At 27.7% G+C, this 20,592-nt stretch overlaps 6 protein-coding genes across 8 annotated transcripts; 3 read left to right on the forward strand and 3 right to left on the reverse strand.

Annotated features, from left to right (window-relative positions):
• Positions 1-55: 55 nt before the first annotated feature.
• LOC107164723 (DNA-directed RNA polymerases I, II, and III subunit Rpb5) lies at positions 56-5,814 on the reverse strand. The gene is made up of 7 exons (XM_015512646.2): positions 5,448-5,814; positions 4,172-4,260; positions 3,991-4,052; positions 3,791-3,930; positions 2,330-2,469; positions 1,128-1,206; positions 56-217 (listed from the first exon to the last, which is right to left on the reverse strand). Exons 1-7 carry the CDS (start codon positions 5,502-5,504, stop codon positions 152-154), a joined length of 633 nt encoding a protein of 210 aa, XP_015368132.1. The 5' UTR covers positions 5,505-5,814; the 3' UTR covers positions 56-151.
• Positions 5,815-6,331: 517 nt separating this feature from the next.
• On the forward strand, positions 6,332-7,514 carry LOC149054737 (protein JTB-like). Its single transcript, XM_089228077.1, has 3 exons — positions 6,332-6,576; positions 6,767-7,009; positions 7,349-7,514. Exons 1-3 carry the CDS (start codon positions 6,518-6,520, stop codon positions 7,512-7,514), a joined length of 468 nt encoding a protein of 155 aa, XP_089084203.1. The 5' UTR covers positions 6,332-6,517.
• A 65-nt stretch (positions 7,515-7,579) lies between these two features.
• Positions 7,580-9,534, forward strand: LOC107164720 (glutathione S-transferase C-terminal domain-containing protein homolog). The gene is made up of 5 exons (XM_015512644.2): positions 7,580-7,879; positions 7,963-8,715; positions 8,773-8,985; positions 9,043-9,153; positions 9,220-9,534. The coding sequence occupies exons 1-5, from the start codon at positions 7,580-7,582 to the stop codon at positions 9,487-9,489; spliced, it is 1,647 nt and encodes a 548-aa protein (XP_015368130.1). The 3' UTR covers positions 9,490-9,534.
• A 234-nt stretch (positions 9,535-9,768) lies between these two features.
• On the reverse strand, positions 9,769-11,779 carry LOC107164735 (acyl-coenzyme A diphosphatase NUDT19-like). Its single transcript, XM_015512669.2, has 4 exons — positions 11,210-11,779; positions 10,740-11,137; positions 10,442-10,649; positions 9,769-10,106 (listed from the first exon to the last, which is right to left on the reverse strand). Exons 1-4 carry the CDS (start codon positions 11,451-11,453, stop codon positions 9,922-9,924), a joined length of 1,035 nt encoding a protein of 344 aa, XP_015368155.1. The 5' UTR covers positions 11,454-11,779; the 3' UTR covers positions 9,769-9,921.
• LOC107164734 (Homocysteine-induced endoplasmic reticulum protein) lies at positions 11,192-15,980 on the forward strand. 2 transcript variants are annotated; one of them, XM_015512668.2, is made up of 7 exons: positions 11,192-11,329; positions 12,227-12,383; positions 14,003-14,156; positions 14,731-15,028; positions 15,097-15,185; positions 15,270-15,468; positions 15,687-15,980. In XM_015512668.2, exons 2-7 carry the CDS (start codon positions 12,237-12,239, stop codon positions 15,910-15,912), a joined length of 1,113 nt encoding a protein of 370 aa, XP_015368154.2. In that variant the 5' UTR covers positions 11,192-11,329; positions 12,227-12,236; the 3' UTR covers positions 15,913-15,980. The 2 variants fall into 2 exon arrangements, with proteins under 2 accessions (XP_015368154.2, XP_015368153.2); XM_015512667.2 differs by lacking the exon at positions 11,192-11,329 and adding an exon at positions 11,990-12,148.
• Positions 15,687-20,338, reverse strand: LOC107164725 (SAGA-associated factor 29). Of its 2 annotated transcripts, none has more exons than XM_015512653.2 (7): positions 20,066-20,338; positions 18,895-18,966; positions 18,523-18,657; positions 18,339-18,458; positions 18,134-18,280; positions 17,858-18,080; positions 15,687-17,663 (listed from the first exon to the last, which is right to left on the reverse strand). In XM_015512653.2, exons 2-7 carry the CDS (start codon positions 18,955-18,957, stop codon positions 17,461-17,463), a joined length of 891 nt encoding a protein of 296 aa, XP_015368139.1. In that variant the 5' UTR covers positions 18,958-18,966; positions 20,066-20,338; the 3' UTR covers positions 15,687-17,460. The 2 variants fall into 2 exon arrangements, with proteins under 2 accessions (XP_015368139.1, XP_015368138.1); XM_015512652.2 differs by having other exon boundaries at positions 20,031-20,335.
• Between the last annotated feature and the right edge of the window lie 254 nt (positions 20,339-20,592).

A 20,592-nucleotide genomic window follows, 5' to 3' on the forward strand; every position in this document is an offset into this window, starting at 1 on the left:
TACAATGGCCTCTTTGTGGGAAGTTATACCAAAAACTGATAATTAATAACACATATTTATTAAAAATGACATGTCTTTTATTTTATAATTATAGTAATATTTTGTTATAAGTGAACAAATTACAGTTACATACAAATTTTAGTATTTAATTTCAGCAAACCAATCTGTATGAAATATAACGTCCAGCAGTTTCAGAATTTCTTACGATTTTTACTACCTGTAAATAAAATATAAATTCACATGAATGATTATTTATAGTGATACACTAAATGTGTACTATTTACTTTTAATGATAGTATTTGAATTACTATAATGGATAATTGTAAATTGTAAGATCACAAACATTTATAACCCTCCTATAATTTTATTTTGTTTTTACACTATTGGAACATTACTTTTTATTAATTGGCTTATGTAAAATAATATTATTTAGGATATCAGACATCAATGAACTATTTGTTTTTATCTTATAACACAAGAGAAAAATTACATATGTGCATTCAGTAGAACCAAGTTTTTGTTGTTAACTTTAGTAATAGACATAGTGTTAATTGACTAATTATAAAAACTTATTATCTACCAATTATTTAAAATTTAGAAAACTAACGCAAGAACATAGACATTGTACTTGACTTTAAGTTTTACGATAGATCAATTCACTCAATACTAAAACCTATGTTTATATTGTTGGTTCAGCTGAACGCCATGTTGCACATGAATTAGAGAGAGAAAACAATTAGTGTACTGACATCCTCTTAAGGTGTAGGATATTAGGTATCAACATTTTTATGATTGTTGTATTTAATGACAAAGTTTGTTATTCATGGTGAAAAACAAGATCATCAGTAATTTATAAAATATATTAGATATTTGTTAGTATATTTTGTCAGTTACAAAATAAATGTATTAAAAATATAAATATAAACTATTAGCAAATTAAAATATGAATCTAAAAAAGTTTTTTTTTTTTGAGATAATTAATAATTTTGAAAGCTAAGATAACTATCTTAAATATTTTGTTCAAAAAGGCCCACTTTTAAAAAATTATATTTAAATTGATTGGTTAAGTATTGTTACACTGTCTCTATTATCATACATTGTATTATACATATTATATTCAATCTTACTTGTCCTCTTTTCAAGCCAAAGTAACGGGAAACTGGATCGCCAACTTGAATTCTCATAAGCTGATTTTCCTTTAATTTGCTAATTTATTTCAGTTAAAGAAGATTACATACATGTAAATAAAATTGAAATACTAAAATGGTTTAGCAAAAATCAATACTTTAAAACTTCTCATCATAAACTACATATTAATAGATAAAAACTAGTATAATATGGCATATAACAGTAACAGTACGAGATTAGTGGAAACATGATACATTAATATTGCTATTGTAGTATCATGTTTATTTTTAAATTATAATGATTATAGACTAATGTAGAAATGAGGTACTATAACCCATCTTGAATTATTGTTAAAATTATAAAATATTTACATTTACATGTACAATTAGACTAATTTTACAAAGAAATAAAACATTTTTCTAATAATTGTTCAAGTTCAAAACTTTTAGCAGTAGTAGAACATAGTAATTGTGTAATGTATGTGGGCAGTATGGCAGCTAAACACTAAAATAAATATGTAGTTTCCATTAATAAAAAAATAGCAGCATGAAATTGATGATAACTGTAGTAACTCAATAATATACAATCAAAAGTAGGTATTCTGTCAATAAATGTGAGAACTCGGCCACTAATGGTTCTCTTTCTCGACTTTTCATGTATAAATGGAACTTATAATACTGGTAAATACAATAAATAAATATATAAATAAAATAAATACATTCAACATTTTCTTTTGTCGTAATAAGTGTATAATAGTTATTTATCCAAATGCTAAAGGAAATAAAATATTTGTAAGCTGATAATTAAAATACAATTAGTATTTATTATAAGGGAGTTGTGATGACTGACTTTATTTTTAAACTATATTGTAAGTTGGGAAACTAAAAAGATTGAGAATTGATAGTATAAGATTTTATGACACTTCTTTCTGCCTTACTCATAAAAATAAATTATGAATCAGCAAAGAGCAATAGGGCAAAATGGAAAATTCAGGCGATGGCATTAAGGCCGAAATATTTAAGATTATGCTAGTAATAAAAATGTAAAATATTTTAATGAATGTTACGTTTAACCTAGTATTTTCTACTATCTATTTTGATATTTTATTAAAAGTTAATCTACATACTTAATTCTTAAACAATATTGCAACTCGTTATACCTAGAGTCAAATACAAAAGTTGTATATTTCAAAAAAGGATACTATCTGCACAAAAGTTCTTGTTTCTCATCAGGTGTCAAAACAATGTGTTCTGGAACTAGTTCATGTTCAGTTATATTAATTAGAAGTTCAGATTCCAAAAACTGTTCCAATATGTATTTAGGAGCCATATCAACTAAAGACTTAAAACAAAAACAAAATATTTTTATCAGTTATGCTCAATGCACATTTGTTATGTTAAATAACTAAGTATTTTATTTTTTTCTAAAAAAAAATTTATTTAAATTATAAAACATTACTATCTGAAGGGTAATGTTTCTCATTATATATTCATAAGTACAACTCTTTTTTAAAATAATTAATATTAAAAAAAAAAAAAAAAAAAAAAATCATTTTGATAAATATACACATTTTTATCCTATTTTATGATATTATCACGGATTATATAAAATTGTATTATATTATTTTAAATAATCTGTGATATTATGTTAATTAGTTATATAAATATTGGTGCTAAACTGTGTTTTTTTACTGAAAATTATGTAGAAGATGATTTTTTTGAAACTTTTGATGTATCTAAATTAAAATTCTAATGAGTAGTTTCTGAGTTATTAAAATGTATTATAACGTAGAATAATAATCCTTAAAAGAAGAAAAGTAACTAAACTCAGCGAAATAAAGCGTACAACAGAACATTGGAAAAACATTGCTAATCTTAATAGAAAAGACAAAGTAATATTAACTAGACTAAGAATAGGCCATACTCACTACACACACGGCTACCTAATGAACCGAGAAGAACAAACAGAATGCGCATCATGTGGAATGTTTTGATCTGACAATCAAACACATTTTTGTCGAATGCAGACAAACTCAAGCCGCCAGAAATAAGCATAGCATCCCAGAACATCTATACGAATCACTAGGCCCGAACATAGAAACCATCACAAATACTCTAAGCTTCATCAAAGATATACAAATCGAAAATGTATTGTAAAAAATTAACCATAATATGTAATGTACTAACAAAATCATTGTAATAACTAATCTTATATAATTGTTAATTGTCAAACGTCAGCCAGTGGCCTTCGCTGCCGAGGCTTATTCTAATAAAAAAATAATCCTTAAAAATTATTTATTTTTTTAAATAAAAACTATATTTAATGTTAGACATAGTATTTATTATACTTGGTTAATTTTTACAAATTATATATATTGATAGATCAATAGTTATTTAAAATATTTTAAAAAATATATATAACTGTTTGATAATTAAAAGTAAAAAAAGGTGGGTTCCTACTTGAAAAACAAAATTTTGTATTGCAACAAGATCATACTTGAACGGTACACAACATTTCAAATGTATTTATAAATTCCAAAAATTAAAATTTTAAAATATGTATAAGCATACTCAATTTATGGTTACGCTTAAAAAATCACCCTGTATAATTTACTAAATCATTAACATGTTGTATAGTTAAGATTATTAAGAATTAAACATACTTGTTTAGCACTTGGAGTCATTCCTTGTTGAACAACAATAATAGCTCGAGTAATGGTTTCTTCTTGCATCCTCTGACAGTAAGTTTTTATAGTTTTTATACCAATTTTTGGTTCTTCAGGAAAGAAAACAAACATTTGATCTAAAATTGATAAGGAATTATTAAAATATTAGAAGTTGTACAATATGCTACTTGTTATACCTGTAGGGTCGTCATTATGTGCCACAAGGACTATTAAATCACTACGTCCTGGTCTTTTTTCACTGTAAAAATAACAATTTATAATACTTAAAAATCTATTAAGGAATATGAATAAATTGTATCTAGTTGTTGAATAAAGTATATTGAAGCTAATTTTTAAAATATTAAAATTTTAACAAACCTAGGTTTATCTCCAAATTGTTCTTTAAACTGTTCTAATGTTTGATCCAATTCATCCTGTGTGACTAAGTAACCTCTGTCATGGCAAAGCTATTATAAAACACAATTATTTATAAATTAATGATACTTTTAAATTATTGTATTCCTAATAATATTGAGTTTACAGATGCGTCATCATAAATATCTGATAAACTTACACAACAGATACTATTTTTAACCTAAATATTGTATTACATCTCTTTTCTATACTGTTTTAATGTTAGTTTCTTTATTTCATAGAACCTCCTGTACAAGTTAAAACCATAGTTTCTCTCTATGTTATATTTACCTAAAATTGCTAAAACTGTATGTTGAATAATAATAATATTATGTTTAATATCAATATCAAGTCAGGGCTGTCATACTATCAATTATGCATTGTAAAAATATTCCGATTCTATTATATTATTGATCTATATAATTCTTTGAAAAATCAAAATGCATTTGAATATGATATGTAGGCTATCAATAATACAATCTTGTATGCCCAAACCCATGTAAATGTATACAACCTACTCCAAATTTTGAGCGTTTATGGTGATTGGCTATAGAAGAAAATAAAACGCAATCAGAGACTCATTGATCTGTTACATTCTTATATAATAGTAACATGCAATTCATTGGCAACAAAAATATTTAAGTAATAACTATTGATTTACATAAATTATAAAAGACATTGTTAAATCTATCCCAATTTCTTAAATATTTCATTAAAAAAGTAATAGGTATCTAATAAGTTTCTGTATGATAACAGTTAAGTTATGTTTAAATCAATGTTTCATAATATAAATCAGGTGTAATAGTAATGCTAAATAGTTTAATTATTTAAAAACAATGTGAAATACAATAATGAAATCAATTTCATTTAAAATATTAGATTATGGGTTATTCAGTAATTGGGCAACAAATTGACTGAAAGAATGAAATCAATTAATTTATTAATATTATGTTGACTTAGGTAAAGCAAGTGAAAACATTTTTCCAAAGTGTTAAAAATTTGATTTTTGGTAACCGAGTAACCTCAATTTTAAAGGATACGAATTACACAGAAGTAACCATTTAATCCATCAACTGGACAATTCAGACCGTTTATGACCTTCTAAGGCCAGTTCTTATAATGTCTGGTTAAGTGTCCGTGTCCGTGTCCGTTAACGGTTAACTGGACATTGTAAGAATCAGCCTTAGTCTACATAATTATATTAGTGTAAATATAAAATTAGGTTTGGTGTTTATCTTACTTGCATAACCGTTTTTCGAATACGCCACAGTTTGTACGACTCACATTCGTCATCCATAATTGAAATTTTTAAACGCAAACTAAAGTTTAACGCTGTCACTACTCGGCACTCGCTGTGTCGCCTATGTCTATAATCTTTATATATCCGACAGCTGCCGGGTCCACGGTCTTAGGAGTAAAGTTAGGACTTAGAATAAAGGCCCAACCATGATAAAAAAATGAGCATGCGCGATAGATGTTGATGATAACAATATAACAATGATAAATTGATAATGCGATGATCTCATAGATCACCATAGATCATGGATATACGTCTTATTGTACCACGGTTTAAGATGGAATTATCCTAAACCGTGTATTGTACCGTCTACGGTTAAACTTCGATTACGCTTAATCAGCTGATAACAGATATATAACCGTGCAAATTCGGCCGATTAAACTCCGGTTAACTTTAATCAGAGACGGTACAACTAGTCCTTGCCATAGACATATAAAACAACTAGATAGCCGACTGTATATTACATTCCCATAAGAACGTTGAAGTCGGGCCGCCACAAGGTTAATAGAAAATTAAAAAAAAAATTAACCTTGGGGCCGCCATATGCCAACAGGGCAATGTTTACATGATATCTCAATAGATAAGATACCTATATTGATAAGTGATAATAAATAATAATTCAAATAATGAAAAAACGAATTTCTTTTCATATTCTATAGTCAAAATGTCAAATACAAATTAATTGCACAAAGTAGTAATAAGTACATAATATACTACAGTACAAAATATATTTATATTAAATTTGTTATCATTAATAAATATTCTTATCAACCATGCGATTTTGTAAACATTGCCCTGTTGGCATTATGGCGGTTTTATAATATGTCTAATGTCTATGTTGTTCACAAATCTGATAATCTGACATCTGTTAGTATGGTACAACTATGGTAGTCCGGAACTACTGGAAGTTACTTACTGTTTAACTAGTTAAAATACCAATCTTTATTCTTTATATTTGATGATTTCAAATTCATTCAATTGTATGCATATTGTGTTGTTCTTAAAAATGTAAAATGGTGTTAGAATCTTGTTCTGTCAAAAGATTACTGCTGTTAATAATTTTCATTGGAGGGTAAATATATTTTGATCTGTTTATAAGTTTTTGATAAAACCAAATTTAATTTTAGCTCTTTTTACTTTATTTCATAACTGTAGTTTACAGTGTTTTCTATTTGTCGTCACTCATTTTTCCTTAATAATAATCATTGTCTTATTTATAAATTATTCAAAAATTTGTAAAACAAACAATTATTTATTTTTAGAATTACGCTTCTAATATTTATAAAAATTACATCTTCAAGTACATTGTCTGGTCTAAATGCTACTATTGCAACGGAGGCGTCCGAAGGTGTAAAAGATCATAAAAATTCTTCAAATAAATGTTGGTTGCGAGAAGAAAATACAATTCTAGAGGAGTGTCATTTGTGTTCAGACAAACTTGAATGCATTAATGCAAGTTATGTTGAAACTATTGAATGCAAAATTTCTGGATTAACATATAGAAAGTATGTTTAAATTATAATTAATCAATTTCAAATCAAGGCTATATGTTAAGTCCAACATTCTAAATTTAACTTAAACTAAAAATATGTGTACACAATTAGTTGCAAAGTCTCAACTTACAAGTTAATCATAGTATCCTAAAATCTCCCAACAAATCAACCATCATATTCTTCACTGATAATATTATTTTTACTTACAAAAGATTAAAGTAAAATATTTATTAAACATATAAAATAATATTAATTGTGGTGTTATCTTCCAAATATATATTGCACTCTAGTCATTAGTATATCATATTTAGTTATGAACATTAATAATCATTAAATTTTTTTAATTTTTAGTTGCAACAAGCCAACCATTCAAACGTCAGAAAAAGAATTTTGGTTATTCCAAGGCTCACAATTTGTTATTGCTGTAATTAGTTTATCTGTTATACAATACAAAAAAAAACATTTTCATAAAAAGTTTATGAAAAGAATACAAAAACAATTAGATTCCGTTGTATAGTAGTATATATGGTACATCACATATTGTACAAATAAAAAAATTAATCAGTTTTTCCATAAAATATAATGTCTTCTTTATTTGTTAATATTATTGATTTGGATAAAACCAATGGACATATTTTATGTTCACTACAAACATCAATTGTTTTATTTGTTTGCCAATACATCAAAGCTCCAGTTATTCTTGTGGTATCCAAAAACATAGAAGACAAACACAATAAATTCAAATTCTCCATCAATGATTTAAGTTATACAGTTATATTAGAAAATGATTTACCTAGACCAGCAGCATACTGTTTATTGCCAGTATTTCAAAGTAACAATGGATATTATTGTACTGCTGGATTTTGTTCTTCGTTACGAATGGTACCTATATATTTACTTCATAGTAGATGGTAAAACTTGTGTATATATTTTTTATTGTTTAATACATATATATATATTTTTAGCTTATTAAGAGTATTCAAAAAGACTGGATTTGGCTGCTTGGTTTTAGACAAAGTTGTTTATCTGCTTGTGCTGAAGTTTCATCATGGACAAAATATTGTGAAGTCCAATTGCAGGCATCAATAAATACATTTTTCAGTGATCAAACCTCCGATGAAAATGCCACATATGAAATTCCAATACAACTTGCTCGATTTGAATGTCATCTATCTCAGCCACTGCAAATACACAACATTAATAAGCGTTTAAATGAAAAATCACTCCATCCAACTCAAAGATTTGCAGATGAAGACAATCCAACTCTTTCAGATGTACTTATACTACCAAATATATATATTGCTTATAAATTGCTTGGGGAAAATACAATGAATACATTTTTACCTTTAACGTTAAAATGGTACAAATCTGTTTTGGAACGTTTAGACATTGGTAGTTATCTAGAATGTATAATTTTTGATAGAGTTAAATTGCCAAAAAATCTAATTTTGCCTGAAGTTCCATTTCATTCATTATATAAATGTGATTTACGACGCTATAATCCACGAGCAAAAACATATGTTAAGCAAAATGTACTAGAAATAATCCAGGCATTTGATACCATAAATATTAACATAAATTTGAGCTCTAATAATTTGTGTCCTATTGACTGGGAAGAATTACCGCACGAGGTTCGTCCATCTGGTGGAGATATACCCGATAAAAGACTAATCAGAAAAACACAACAATTGGAAAATCTTATTCAATCTACATTAAATGTATGAAAAATTTATATTGTTAATTGCCGAAATACTTATTGTTTATTTTTTATATAGATTATTAAAGATGGTGACATAGTAGTGGATTTTTGTTGTGGCAGTGGACATTTAGGAATTGTAATTGCTTATCTTGTACCAAACCTAACAGTAATATTGGTTGACAATAAAGAAGAGTCTTTACGGAGAGCAAGAAAGCGTGTTGAAAAGTTGGATCTAAAAAACATAATGATTGTGCATTCTAATTTAGACTATTTTAAAGCAAATTTCCAGGTAGAATTTTTTTACTTTTTATTTTAAGTTTAATAATCCAAATTTAACATTTGCTAGGTAGGTTTATGTTTGCATGGATGTGGTGTTGCTACAGATTTGGTATTAGAAAAGTGTCTACAACAAAATGCAGCATTTGTGATATGTCCTTGTTGTTATGGAGGAGTCCAAGTGAGTCCAGATAACTTTAAAAATTTACATGTGTTATACTTATAAATATGTAATAATTTTTTATAGGATAATCATATTTTGGAGTATCCAAGAAGTCAAGCATTGAGACTAGCTAATTTCTCATTTGAAGATTACTTAGTACTATGCCATTGTGCAGATCAAACACATTTTGATCCAAATTGTACAAAAACACAACAAGGTTATACATGCATGGCGGCAGTAGATAAAGATCGGGCATCCAGAGCAATAGAAGTTGGATATAAAGTGACACTTTCAAAATTGGAACCACCTACATGTACACCAAAAAACAATATGCTCATTGGAATTCCATCATAGAAATAAACGCAGCATTAAAATAACATTTTTAACATATAGAAACAACATTGTATATTTTATAACTCATCTGGTACATTATATCATAACATAACATTTATCTTTCTAAAATCAAAGTTTAATAGTTCTTTAATGAACAATGGTAACAACATAATATTTCAAATTTATGAACAAATAACATACATTCTTAAATTATATATAAATTGTATTATTTTAAGTGTTGTTCATATTAAAATTAATTAAAAACAATAAATAATTAAATTAAATAATTAACAACAAAATAAAAAATAAAAAGTTAAATGGATTGATCAGGGTAAATGGAGATCAATGTTTAGCAGAATTCAAAGATATTTTCATATAAGTTGTGGTCAATATTAATTATTATGACACATTATGTTGGTGAATATTAAACTATTGTATCTTAATTTTCAAATTTTACAGAATTGCGGGCAGTACGTGTCCACACTTAGGTATATAGTTTTTAATTATTATTTTTTTTGGTAAATATTCTTCAGTATGATGTAGTCTATGCATCACATCAGAGTCAAAATCTTGTAAATGTTTATCCAATTCATATTGTACTTCTAAATATCTTTCTGAATTATTAAACTTGCCATCTCCTAAAACAAACACATTTAAATGTACAAAATGATTACAATTATTTTTATTGATGTTAAAATTTAAAAAAAAAATACTACATATTCTATATTTTTTTTTTCATCTAGGATTTAATTTGAAGAATTAGGAGCTATCTATACTATATCCTAGTTTATGTGTATGCGTTTTTGATTGTTTAAAAAAAAAGAAAACATAATTTAAAAAAAATTATAAATTAACAAAAACACAAAACGCCAATTTTGGTAAATAGCTGCTTATAACTTTAGCTCCTTCTTTTTGAGCTAACCACTTACTTATTACACTTTACATAGTCAAATAAATTATTTAGTTAGTTTACCAGGGAGTAATGTCAAATATCCGTCTTTGGTTGCTATAACCATTGGTAATATTTGTTCACATCCTTCAATACTTCTTGTGCAAGCAAAATTTGTTAATTTTGTAAATGATGTAAACTGTCTTAATCTTAACAGTTCATAATATTGAGGAGTCACAAGTTTTTCATCACCATTAAAAAATTGTGATAACATTTCATCTGGTGTATTCCACTAAATATAAAAATAAATATAATATGTGAGACTATGATAAAGCATTTCTATAAAATATTAATAATAAACTAATTGGTATTTGGTATTCACCGTCATTTGAGATGTTTCTACACCATCAGGACTAGCATTAACTGAAGATTCAATAAAAGCAAGAAAAAATTTTGTATCAAATTTTGTCTTCAAAAGTGGAGGTGTTAACCAGTTACTCCACAAATGTAATGCACTAACATCTGGATAACAACTATTTTCATTACATAAGTTGATAAAGTTGGATGCATTTTTCTGAACTAATTTTCTCCATTTGTCAATGCTATCAATTTCTAAATGATTAACAGTTGCACAATTCTCAGGTTTGCTGCAGTTCACTTTTTTACACAACAGTATACCACTTTCTTCAAATGTTTCTCTGATAGCAGTTACTCTTAGTGATAGGCATTTTGGAATAGAACCTTGTTCATTATCAGATACAAATTTAATAGCTGGGCTACCTAAAACAAATAATATTATAAATTGATTTTGAGTAAATACCAACTACTAAAAAGATGATAAATAAGCCATACCGCTGTAGCCCATTATATTCACATTTAAATTAGAATTTGTACAATCTGGAATTATGTCTGTCCATTCCGGAGATGAATCCGATTTTTCTGTAGTTCCTCCTGGAAAGACTGTATAATTGGGTAAGTAAGAATTGATTGCACTTCTTTTAATGCACAGTATTTTGAACGAATCCCGACAAACATTCTTCATATTGGAAGATTTTGTCAGCAGTATAACACTAGAAGCTTCTCGCCAAAAACTCATATTTAAATTTAATAGCTTAAAAAAATTTAAGTTAGATCATTATGGTGAAAATAGATTTAATTTGCATGTTTAAATAGCCGTCCTTTTCAAACTCGATTGTACTTGAACATAAATATAAAATATTAATATAAAAATAATTATGATTTTTTAATGGTTTTTTGATGCATAAGTTATCATCAGTTCATAATACTCGTGTCTCGTATTCTATACACAACAGAATTACGATTTTACGAGGTGGTTGGTCAACTATAATAATAGATACGTCCTCTTAAGTGCAAGTTACCATAATAATGTAATTACTGTCTTATGCTATTAATTATTATCAATATCTAAGAGGATTATGGATATCTATTATTTTGTTTGTATACTGATAATAACTAGAATAAAAACATAGGTAAATACATAGACCTTATACCACAGAACCTTATACTCTTATACCTTAGTATAAGGTCTATGGGTAAATAGTAGTTGGTAGTGGGGAATGTACCTTGATAAGATTTTTTTTTGTCTTCCAACCAATAAAAAACAGCCAAATAGTTGATAGCAAAATGTTGATTGTGAAAGGAATAGAAAATTGTATAGGTACTCAAATTATTACTATTTTGGGGATATTACTAATTAATTATTGCGTCGTTTTTTAAAAAATCGTAAATTTTCATAATTTTGTAACCAGTCAATAAGCTCGTACATCAGCAGTAAGTATATTAATAGTTTGTGTACAGATTGTAATTAATTATATTTTTTTTATTTAATACCTAATTTATTCCTGCAAGGTGCCAAAATATGGACATTAGTCTCACGGATCCTTGGATTACACTAACCATTAAAGCGCCAAACCAACAAATCAATGATCATACAATAAAATGTAAATTGGACTGGTCAGTAGCAAAACTCAAAGGGTACATTCATGAAACTTATCCAAACAAACCAGTATGACGTGTTTTATATTTTTTTTTTTTTTTTTTTATTAATAGAATCAAGTCCGCGGCTACTATGGCCATTGGACGAACATTATATTTACAAAATTATACATAGTAATACATTTTTATGTAGAGATACAATATATAAAGGAGAGAAAACAATGAAACATTACGTTAACTTATTGTATTAGATTTTGTTAAGAAGTCCTGTGATGCGGAGAAATTCCAGGGTAGTTGTGAGATTGCTCTGCTCGGGACTGAGTAATTCAGAGAGCTGGTCCGGAAGGTTCAAATCTCTCCTCGCTTTTTCGTAGCATCTGCAATCCCTGAGGAGGTGTTTGACGGTAAGAGGGGAGCCACAGACGGTACAATCAGGGGGTTCTTCCCTCTTCATGAGGTGTTGGTGGGTTATATGGGTATGTCCAATCCTGAGGCGAGTAATGACTGTCTGGTGTTTCCTGGATATGTTTGCAGGGAACGGCCAAGGGTATGTGGTTCTTTTGATTTCATGTAATTTGGTTGTCTGTTCTGCCCATTTTTTTCCCCATTGGTCATGTACATCTTTAGCAATGATTCTCTTAACGTCTTGGTATGTAAAATTCAAGGACATGAAAGAGTTATTGGCTAGGTGGGCGAGTTTGGCGGCCTTGTCAGCGAGTTCATTGCCTTCAATATTACAATGGCCGGGGATCCACATGTAGGAAATTTGTTTACCGGTAAGTGTAGCGGTGGAATGTGCATTGTGGATTTTTTTTGCTATGTCAGTTGGTTTCCATTGGTTCTGGATACTCGTGAGAGTAGAAAGTGAGTCACTTAGAATAATGATCTGATCAGCTTCAACTTTATGCGTTGCATATTCGATGGCTTTGAGAATGGCTAGTGTTTCGGCGGTGTAAATAGAGCACTTGTTTGATAGTTTCCATTGCATTTGTGTATTCCCGTGAATGATAGCCATTTCGACACGATTTACCATGACCGATGCGTCCATGTATATGAATGCGTGTTGCAGTTTAGATGACAGTATTTCCATGAATAGATTTCTGTAATGAGTGGTACTTGTAGATTTCTTGGGAAGTTGGTGAAGGTCCAGGTTGATGTTCATCGAAATTAGCCATGGTGGGGAGATGTTCATTTCAGTTGTCAGAATTTTGTCTAGATCGTATTTTTTGTATATGTCGAAAATGTGTTTGGGGGAGGAGTGGAGACCTTGGGGGGCGCGAGCCATTCTTGCTGCGATTTTGAGTGTTCGTTCTGACAATATGATGCCCAAAGGTGGAATGCCAGCAATGCTAAGGATGCTACTGATGGGGCTTGATCGGAAAGCACCTATGGATAGTCGGACCCCCTCGTTGTGTACCGATTCAAGCATTCTGAGGTGAGTGGGTTTGGCGGTAGATATTAGAGGGGCTCCGTAATCTATTTTGGAAAGGATAAGTGATTTGTGGATCTTTAGTAGCATTTGTGTTTGTGCTCCCCATGCTGTGTGGGATAGTGTTTTGATTAGATTAATTCTTGAAAGACAGGATTTTTTTATTTGTTGTTTTATATTTTATTTTGTTGTTTATTAAGATGTAGTCAAAGGGAAACTACTTAAGTTTACTAAATTAAATCGTTTTACTTTTTTGCTAGAAAACAGAGGACCAAAGACTAATATACTCTGGTCAGCTCTTAACTGACGGTGTTATTCTAAAAGACGTTTTGAGACCATATGACGAAGATGGACAACTCAATCGTACTGTTCATTTAGTTTGTTCATCTTCGTCTTGTTGTGTTCCACTTAAAGGTAAATAATTACATTTAAACTAATTTATATTTATCATTTTATTACATTATCTGATAAATAATTTAGATGATATCATAATTTAATATAAATATTCATTCACTAATTTATTTACTTAATTTATATCATTTTAAACACTAACTAATTTGGCTAACAGTACTTAAAATACATAAAAAACATAACATGAAATAATACAAAAATAAATATTAAAAATTTGGTTCGGGTTTTAGAAAGTTAACTTCTTTCCATACGTAACCTTAGCACTCAAATCATGCATTTTATATTTTATCTGTGATGTCAAATGGTGGGCTCTTGGATTTAAATTTCAGCTTATGTTCCATTTGATCCAATCAAATAACTAATGTATCTCTAATGAATTAATATATGTTATCATACAATATATTATGTTTGTTGGTTAGTTAACCAATATGCTTTATGTCATTTATAGTTGGATTAATTTAATTTAAAATGTTTGTACTAAATCCAGTATTCTATCCTTCCAGTGTGTCAGCTGTTAGGTTTCTTTAATTATTTAATTTTTTTAGATGACATATTATTTGTTTTTTATTATTTATAGAAAAAATTAAAAGTGAGGAAAGTGTTAATGAAATTAATGGCAAATGCCCTAAGTCGAATGAAGTTAACTACGGTGCTAGTACTTCTGGAATTAGTACCTCTGCAGATACTAATCAAGGAGCTCGCCAAGAAGCTAGTACCTCTTCAAACAATAAACAAGAAAATAAACCAATCCAAAGTCAAACCAAAACTAATAGAAATGTTAACCATATTCCATTGACACCTGAACAACTAGCACTTGAGCAAGTATTGTGGGTGAATAAAATGTATGCTGTACAAATGGCAGAATATTGGCAATCGTAAGTAATTAAATTTTTACCAATTCATTATTATTATTGTTTCTAAACAATTAAATGTTTTTTTATAGGGTTGCGTCAAGTTTAGGTGCTCCTACACAATTGACTACTCCAACTGTTGAAAATGAATCACCTTCTCAAGATTTACCAAATAATAATAGTAATTGAAATTTATAAAAATAAATTAAAATTTGAAAAACTGTATGCATATTAAAGATTTGATACTTACTTATTTTAATATCAGATAACAACAATCAACCAGCAGACCAAAACCTACCCGCTAATAATGCAAATATAAATATACAAGATGCTGGACCCAATCAAGATTGGTTAGATTGGTTATATGTATCCAGCAGAGTATTTATTTTCATAAGTGTTCTATACTTCTACTCATCACCTGGCCGTTTTATTGTTGTTGCTGGCTTTGCGCTTATTTTATATTTGTAAGTTTAACATTTATTTTTAAATTGTAAATAAAGTTTTTACTCAGAATAACATGATATAATATTATATAATATGTTGGTTTTTTTTTTTATTATTATTTAAGAAACTTGGTGAGAACCATTAGTTTAGACAGTTGTATATTGGGTTATTTGAATTGTTAAATTGACCTAATAAAAATATTACATGACATTATATAATCTTTCTCAATTATTTTCAGGTATCAAAGTGGAATTTTAAGACACATTAATGAGCATAATAGAAGGAGGTTTCAACCTGAACCACAAGAACAGCATGTCGATGACAACAGGAACTCATCACAAGTACAGAATGGAAATACTGAAGACATTGCAGTAAGACAAAATGAACGTTTAATAACTACGTTATGGACAGTAGTTAGTACATTTTTTACTTCTCTCATACCCCAACAACCAGATATAATATAAGTTTTAAATAAATCATATGTAAAAAAATTAACATATTAAATAAATATGTATATTTACTATTGTATTGATATTGATCTAATTGTATTCTTTATTCTGTTATATTGTTAAGTTTTATTATAATTTATTATTGTATTTGGGGTGATTAAACAATAATACTATGTTACTATGTAATATGTATTATATTATTTAGGGACACATCATGTTTTTCTATAAATAAAAAGTAAGAAGCACTTAGATATTTTATCTGTAATTTATACTATTCCATAAACAAAATTAAAGGCTACACATATAAACATATTTTTTAATAATTACTCAAAATGTATGTTAGTAGATACTTTGTATTAATTATCTATACAGTTTAGAATACTTTTATGCTATTAAAATACTAATTAAATACAATAAAACACTTATATTACCAATAAAATACAATTTATAAATATTATGCTGCATTACTTTTGAAATATGCATTACATTTACAGCAATTTATAATCAAAATTTATATATTTATTAACCATAGGTAATTTAGTAATTATCATCTTTTCATAAAAATAAACCATATCTCACTAACAATTGGCATAATTAACAAAAAATTGTTCCTTCTTCTTTTTTGACCAATTTAATGATAAGATGGGTTATTCCTTTACAGTTTATATACCTGTAGAATCTGGTATGTCAACTATTTAGTATTGTTCTCAGTTTATACTCGACTTTAAAATCATACTCTTTACTCAAGTTAAAAACCATATTTGGTAACAGTTAATCAACCTCTGTTTGTCACTGTTCACATGCCTAGTAAGAATGCCCCTACGCACATTTTCATGACCAATAACTGTTCTTAATTTAAATACAGTGTAAATTATGTTATTTACCAAATAAATCATTATGGTCAACAATTCAAATTATTGATATCATTTCACAAATCACAGTAGACAATTAACAATACAAGCATATTTAATCTACTTTAATTTTTTTAACGTCTTAAGCCATTTTAAGGTTTAAAATATCCCCCTCCTCCACTGGTTACCCTAGCCATGGATAGACTAGCACTGTAGCTAGTATTTTTGTGATAGAAGAACAAATAAGTGGGTTACACGTTATTTAAATAGTTTCTAGCGCATTTTTTTTCAGTTTTCAGCTCCAACAAATTTTTTTCCGTGTCAGTAATTTTCCAAATAGTTTTGATGCATGACAGTAAGCAATTAAAAAATGTTACAATACTTACCAACCAAAAAGCTTCTATAAGCAAGATAACTGTCTTTAGTTATTGTAAGACAATATTATTATGTAACACAATTAAATAATAAAAAATTGTTCTGGTTAACATAAATAAAAGTTTGGTGTTAAGCCCATAAATTTTCCTGTCAGGTGGCTATGGCATTGTAAATTGTATTATTGTCCATGTTATATTAGACGAGTACTTAACCAACATATAAAATACAGAAATATCATCTAATGATATGAAATTATATTAATAAAAAATCCATACAAAACACTAAAATACATCTTAAATAGTTAAATTTATAAACTAATGAGTAGTGTTATATAAAATTAAAATTCTATCATTTCTTCGTCTTTATGAATAATTTCTAATGGTGGATACGAAACAACAAATCTTTGGGATACAACCATCATTATGGTATATTGATTGAAATCATCTTCAAATAAAACTTCATATCCATCATAACTTGTTTTAGGAGGAGCTTTCACTAGAGCTTTGAAGAAACAAGTAGTCTGAGGATACATTGCTAAAACTATACAACAATAATAATAGAATTAATAAATTATGTCAATATTTAATTATATAATATTAAGCGATGAATTGAAATGGTTTTTAAGAGACCTTCAACTACGAATATACAATATATTTTTACTATATTTATCAATTTAGTTTGTTACCTGTCATAAAATTTAAAAAATATTGCTATAACAATAAAAGTATACTAACCAAATTGATTGCATGGAAAAAGTGCGTCTGGACAAGTGACTGGATCAGCTCTCATTAGTGGTAATGGCTTCACATATATTTTTTCTAATGTAAAATTACGATTAGTTTCTTTCACGTCAATATCTTCCACTTCATATCTTCCATTTTTAAATGCGACTGCTTCTGCCACAATCCATCGCTCTTCTCCAGATTGTTTAACAAGTGCTGCCACCAAATCCCCACTCTATAATTTATGTAAGCAATACAAATTATTTTCACACAACATACTTTACATACTTTTGCAACATATGAAGGTAGTGGTTCAATAGCACCACACAATGGAGGTGGTTGTTCATCATGTCTTGGAAACCACACTGGCATCCGTGTAGCTGTTACTTGTAATAATTTAAGAAATGTCGAACTTCTTTGAGACTGCAGAAGTGACTAAATATACAAATAATCTTTTAAAACTGATTTAATTTTGATATTATCATGTACCCACTTTGATATTTTGATGACGTATGTTTCGTATTTCATGTATTATATCTAACATTCTTCTAATTGTTTCTTCTTCTCTTACAGTTTCCAGATCAGCTGATTCATAAAAGCTGGTTAAAGATTTCTATATATAAAACAAAACATACAACTTTCAATAAAATATTTTTATTATTAGTTTCGTGACTTACTTGAGATTCAGGATCAATCGTGCCTTTTTTAATAACTTGTTCTTGAGTATCATTAATTATATCAATCACAGCTTCAGTAGATAACTTGGTTGGTGGCAGATTAAATAGCATCTTGAATAATTTCACTAAAAGGGTCTAAAAATAAATACTCAATTTTAATTAGTGTTATAACAACTGTACAAGTGTATACTAATGCAGTTTTTAAAAATGCAAAGGTAAAATATAACACAATATAATATTATGGAATATTGTTATTCGTTTTATTGATTTTCATTCATATTTTTCAGTTATTAATATTGATCATCATGCTAGATTTTGATAAGATACATTACACTATGTAATATGTATTATATATTTTTACAAAAATATTACCTGTTCATTAGAATTTTCTTTACCCGCAACAGTTGTATCAATTATTGATTTTGGCATTGCCATACTTTGTTTCTGAAATTATTTTGACAATATATAAGTATTTAATTTATCATAATTATTATTTATGATAAATGTAATAAGTTTATATAATATTGGAAAAACTTTTAAGGCATAGGATATTCTATCTAGTGAGCTAAATAGAAGTTCTAATGTCCGTGACAAAATAATTCAACGGTCTTTTAGTTTTACAAATTAAGGGTAATTTAGGTCTTAATGGATTTGATATATTTTATATATAACCCACAAGTCATGGGCCAGTGGTTCATTGCCCATTATGTTACCATATCAGTATGCTACTGATCCTAACAGAATATTAATGTTTTTTAGATGGTTTTCTTGGAAAAGTAGAAATAAAAAATAAAAAATAAGTAAACAAAAACATAATTTAAAACCATTTAAAAATAATTATTGATTAGTGCGGCTAAAATAATAATTTTTTAAGTGCAACAGTTTTAAATCAAAATAATATTGTAAAATAAATATTATGAAATAAAGATTAAAGTATGTTAAACTAGAAGTCTTGTATTTTAAAGAAAAATGTTAATATTAGAAGTATTTCTTTTTTCCCTTTGACCAATGCATATTATCCTTTTTTAAATTATTTTTTTGTAATCTTAGAGTTAAATCTATAATATCTATTAAAATACAGTTCTTAGCCTTGATATTTTTATAATTTTTTAATTGAAGTATTTATTAAATACACACTATCAATGTATACTCAGAGTTAGAATTGAGAGTGGAAGGATGACAGGGTTCCTCTTCTTAAAAAAAAAGTATTTATGTGTACCGCTTATAATTATATCATGATCAATAAGATATTAAAACCTACGAATTACAAACATGCGTCAATACATCCTTCCTAATTTTTCTAGATTCAATCATTGTCGATACTTTAAAAAAACATTTTTAATTAGATTAAATTTATACAGTTAACTAAAGACCTATATTAGCTTCATTATGTTAGTTGATTTAAATTAGGTAAATAGGTACTACAAGCCATATACCTAGGTAGGTTTGAAAGATTGAAATTAGTTAGATCTAAATATTTAAATTGTTCAAATGGAAACAGTACTCACCAAACAGTTTTAAAATAATGGTTTAATTTATTTACTTTTTTGAATTTATAATGGTAAGCTTGTTGTGTAGCTTAATAGTACAAACGAACGAGTGGAGTTTGTCACAACATTAACAAATAACAAATATTAATTGAAAATTAGACTATGTTGTCAAAATTTATTGAAATAATTAGTTAATCTCGGTAGTCCGTACCCGTAATCACGATGCATATAATACAATTAATACCACAATACCACATAAATAATAAATTATATATTATATTATAAGGTCCTGCCGCAGTTGGTAGAGTATCAACTGATAAGCGCCTGTTCCGTATCCTATTATATTATTACTCTGAGGTATCCAGTATATCTTAATTCGTGATATAAACATATTATTAATTTATAAATGTTTATATAATAACACGGTTGATATATAATTTCTGACAATACCACAAAATAAATATGGTAAATTATTACTATGTTTTGAAAATTGTTGATTCTTTATTAAACGGTATTTAGTGCAAGAATTGTCCGCTAGGAGCGCTAATAAGAAGACCGATTTTGGTCTTATGCTATTTAT

The sequence above is a fragment of the Diuraphis noxia genome, unplaced genomic scaffold (assembly GCF_037042655.1).
Source record: "Diuraphis noxia isolate RWA-SAM2 unplaced genomic scaffold, SU_Dnox_SAM2 contig0005, whole genome shotgun sequence".
In the NCBI taxonomy this organism is placed as follows: domain Eukaryota; kingdom Metazoa; phylum Arthropoda; class Insecta; order Hemiptera; family Aphididae; genus Diuraphis; species Diuraphis noxia.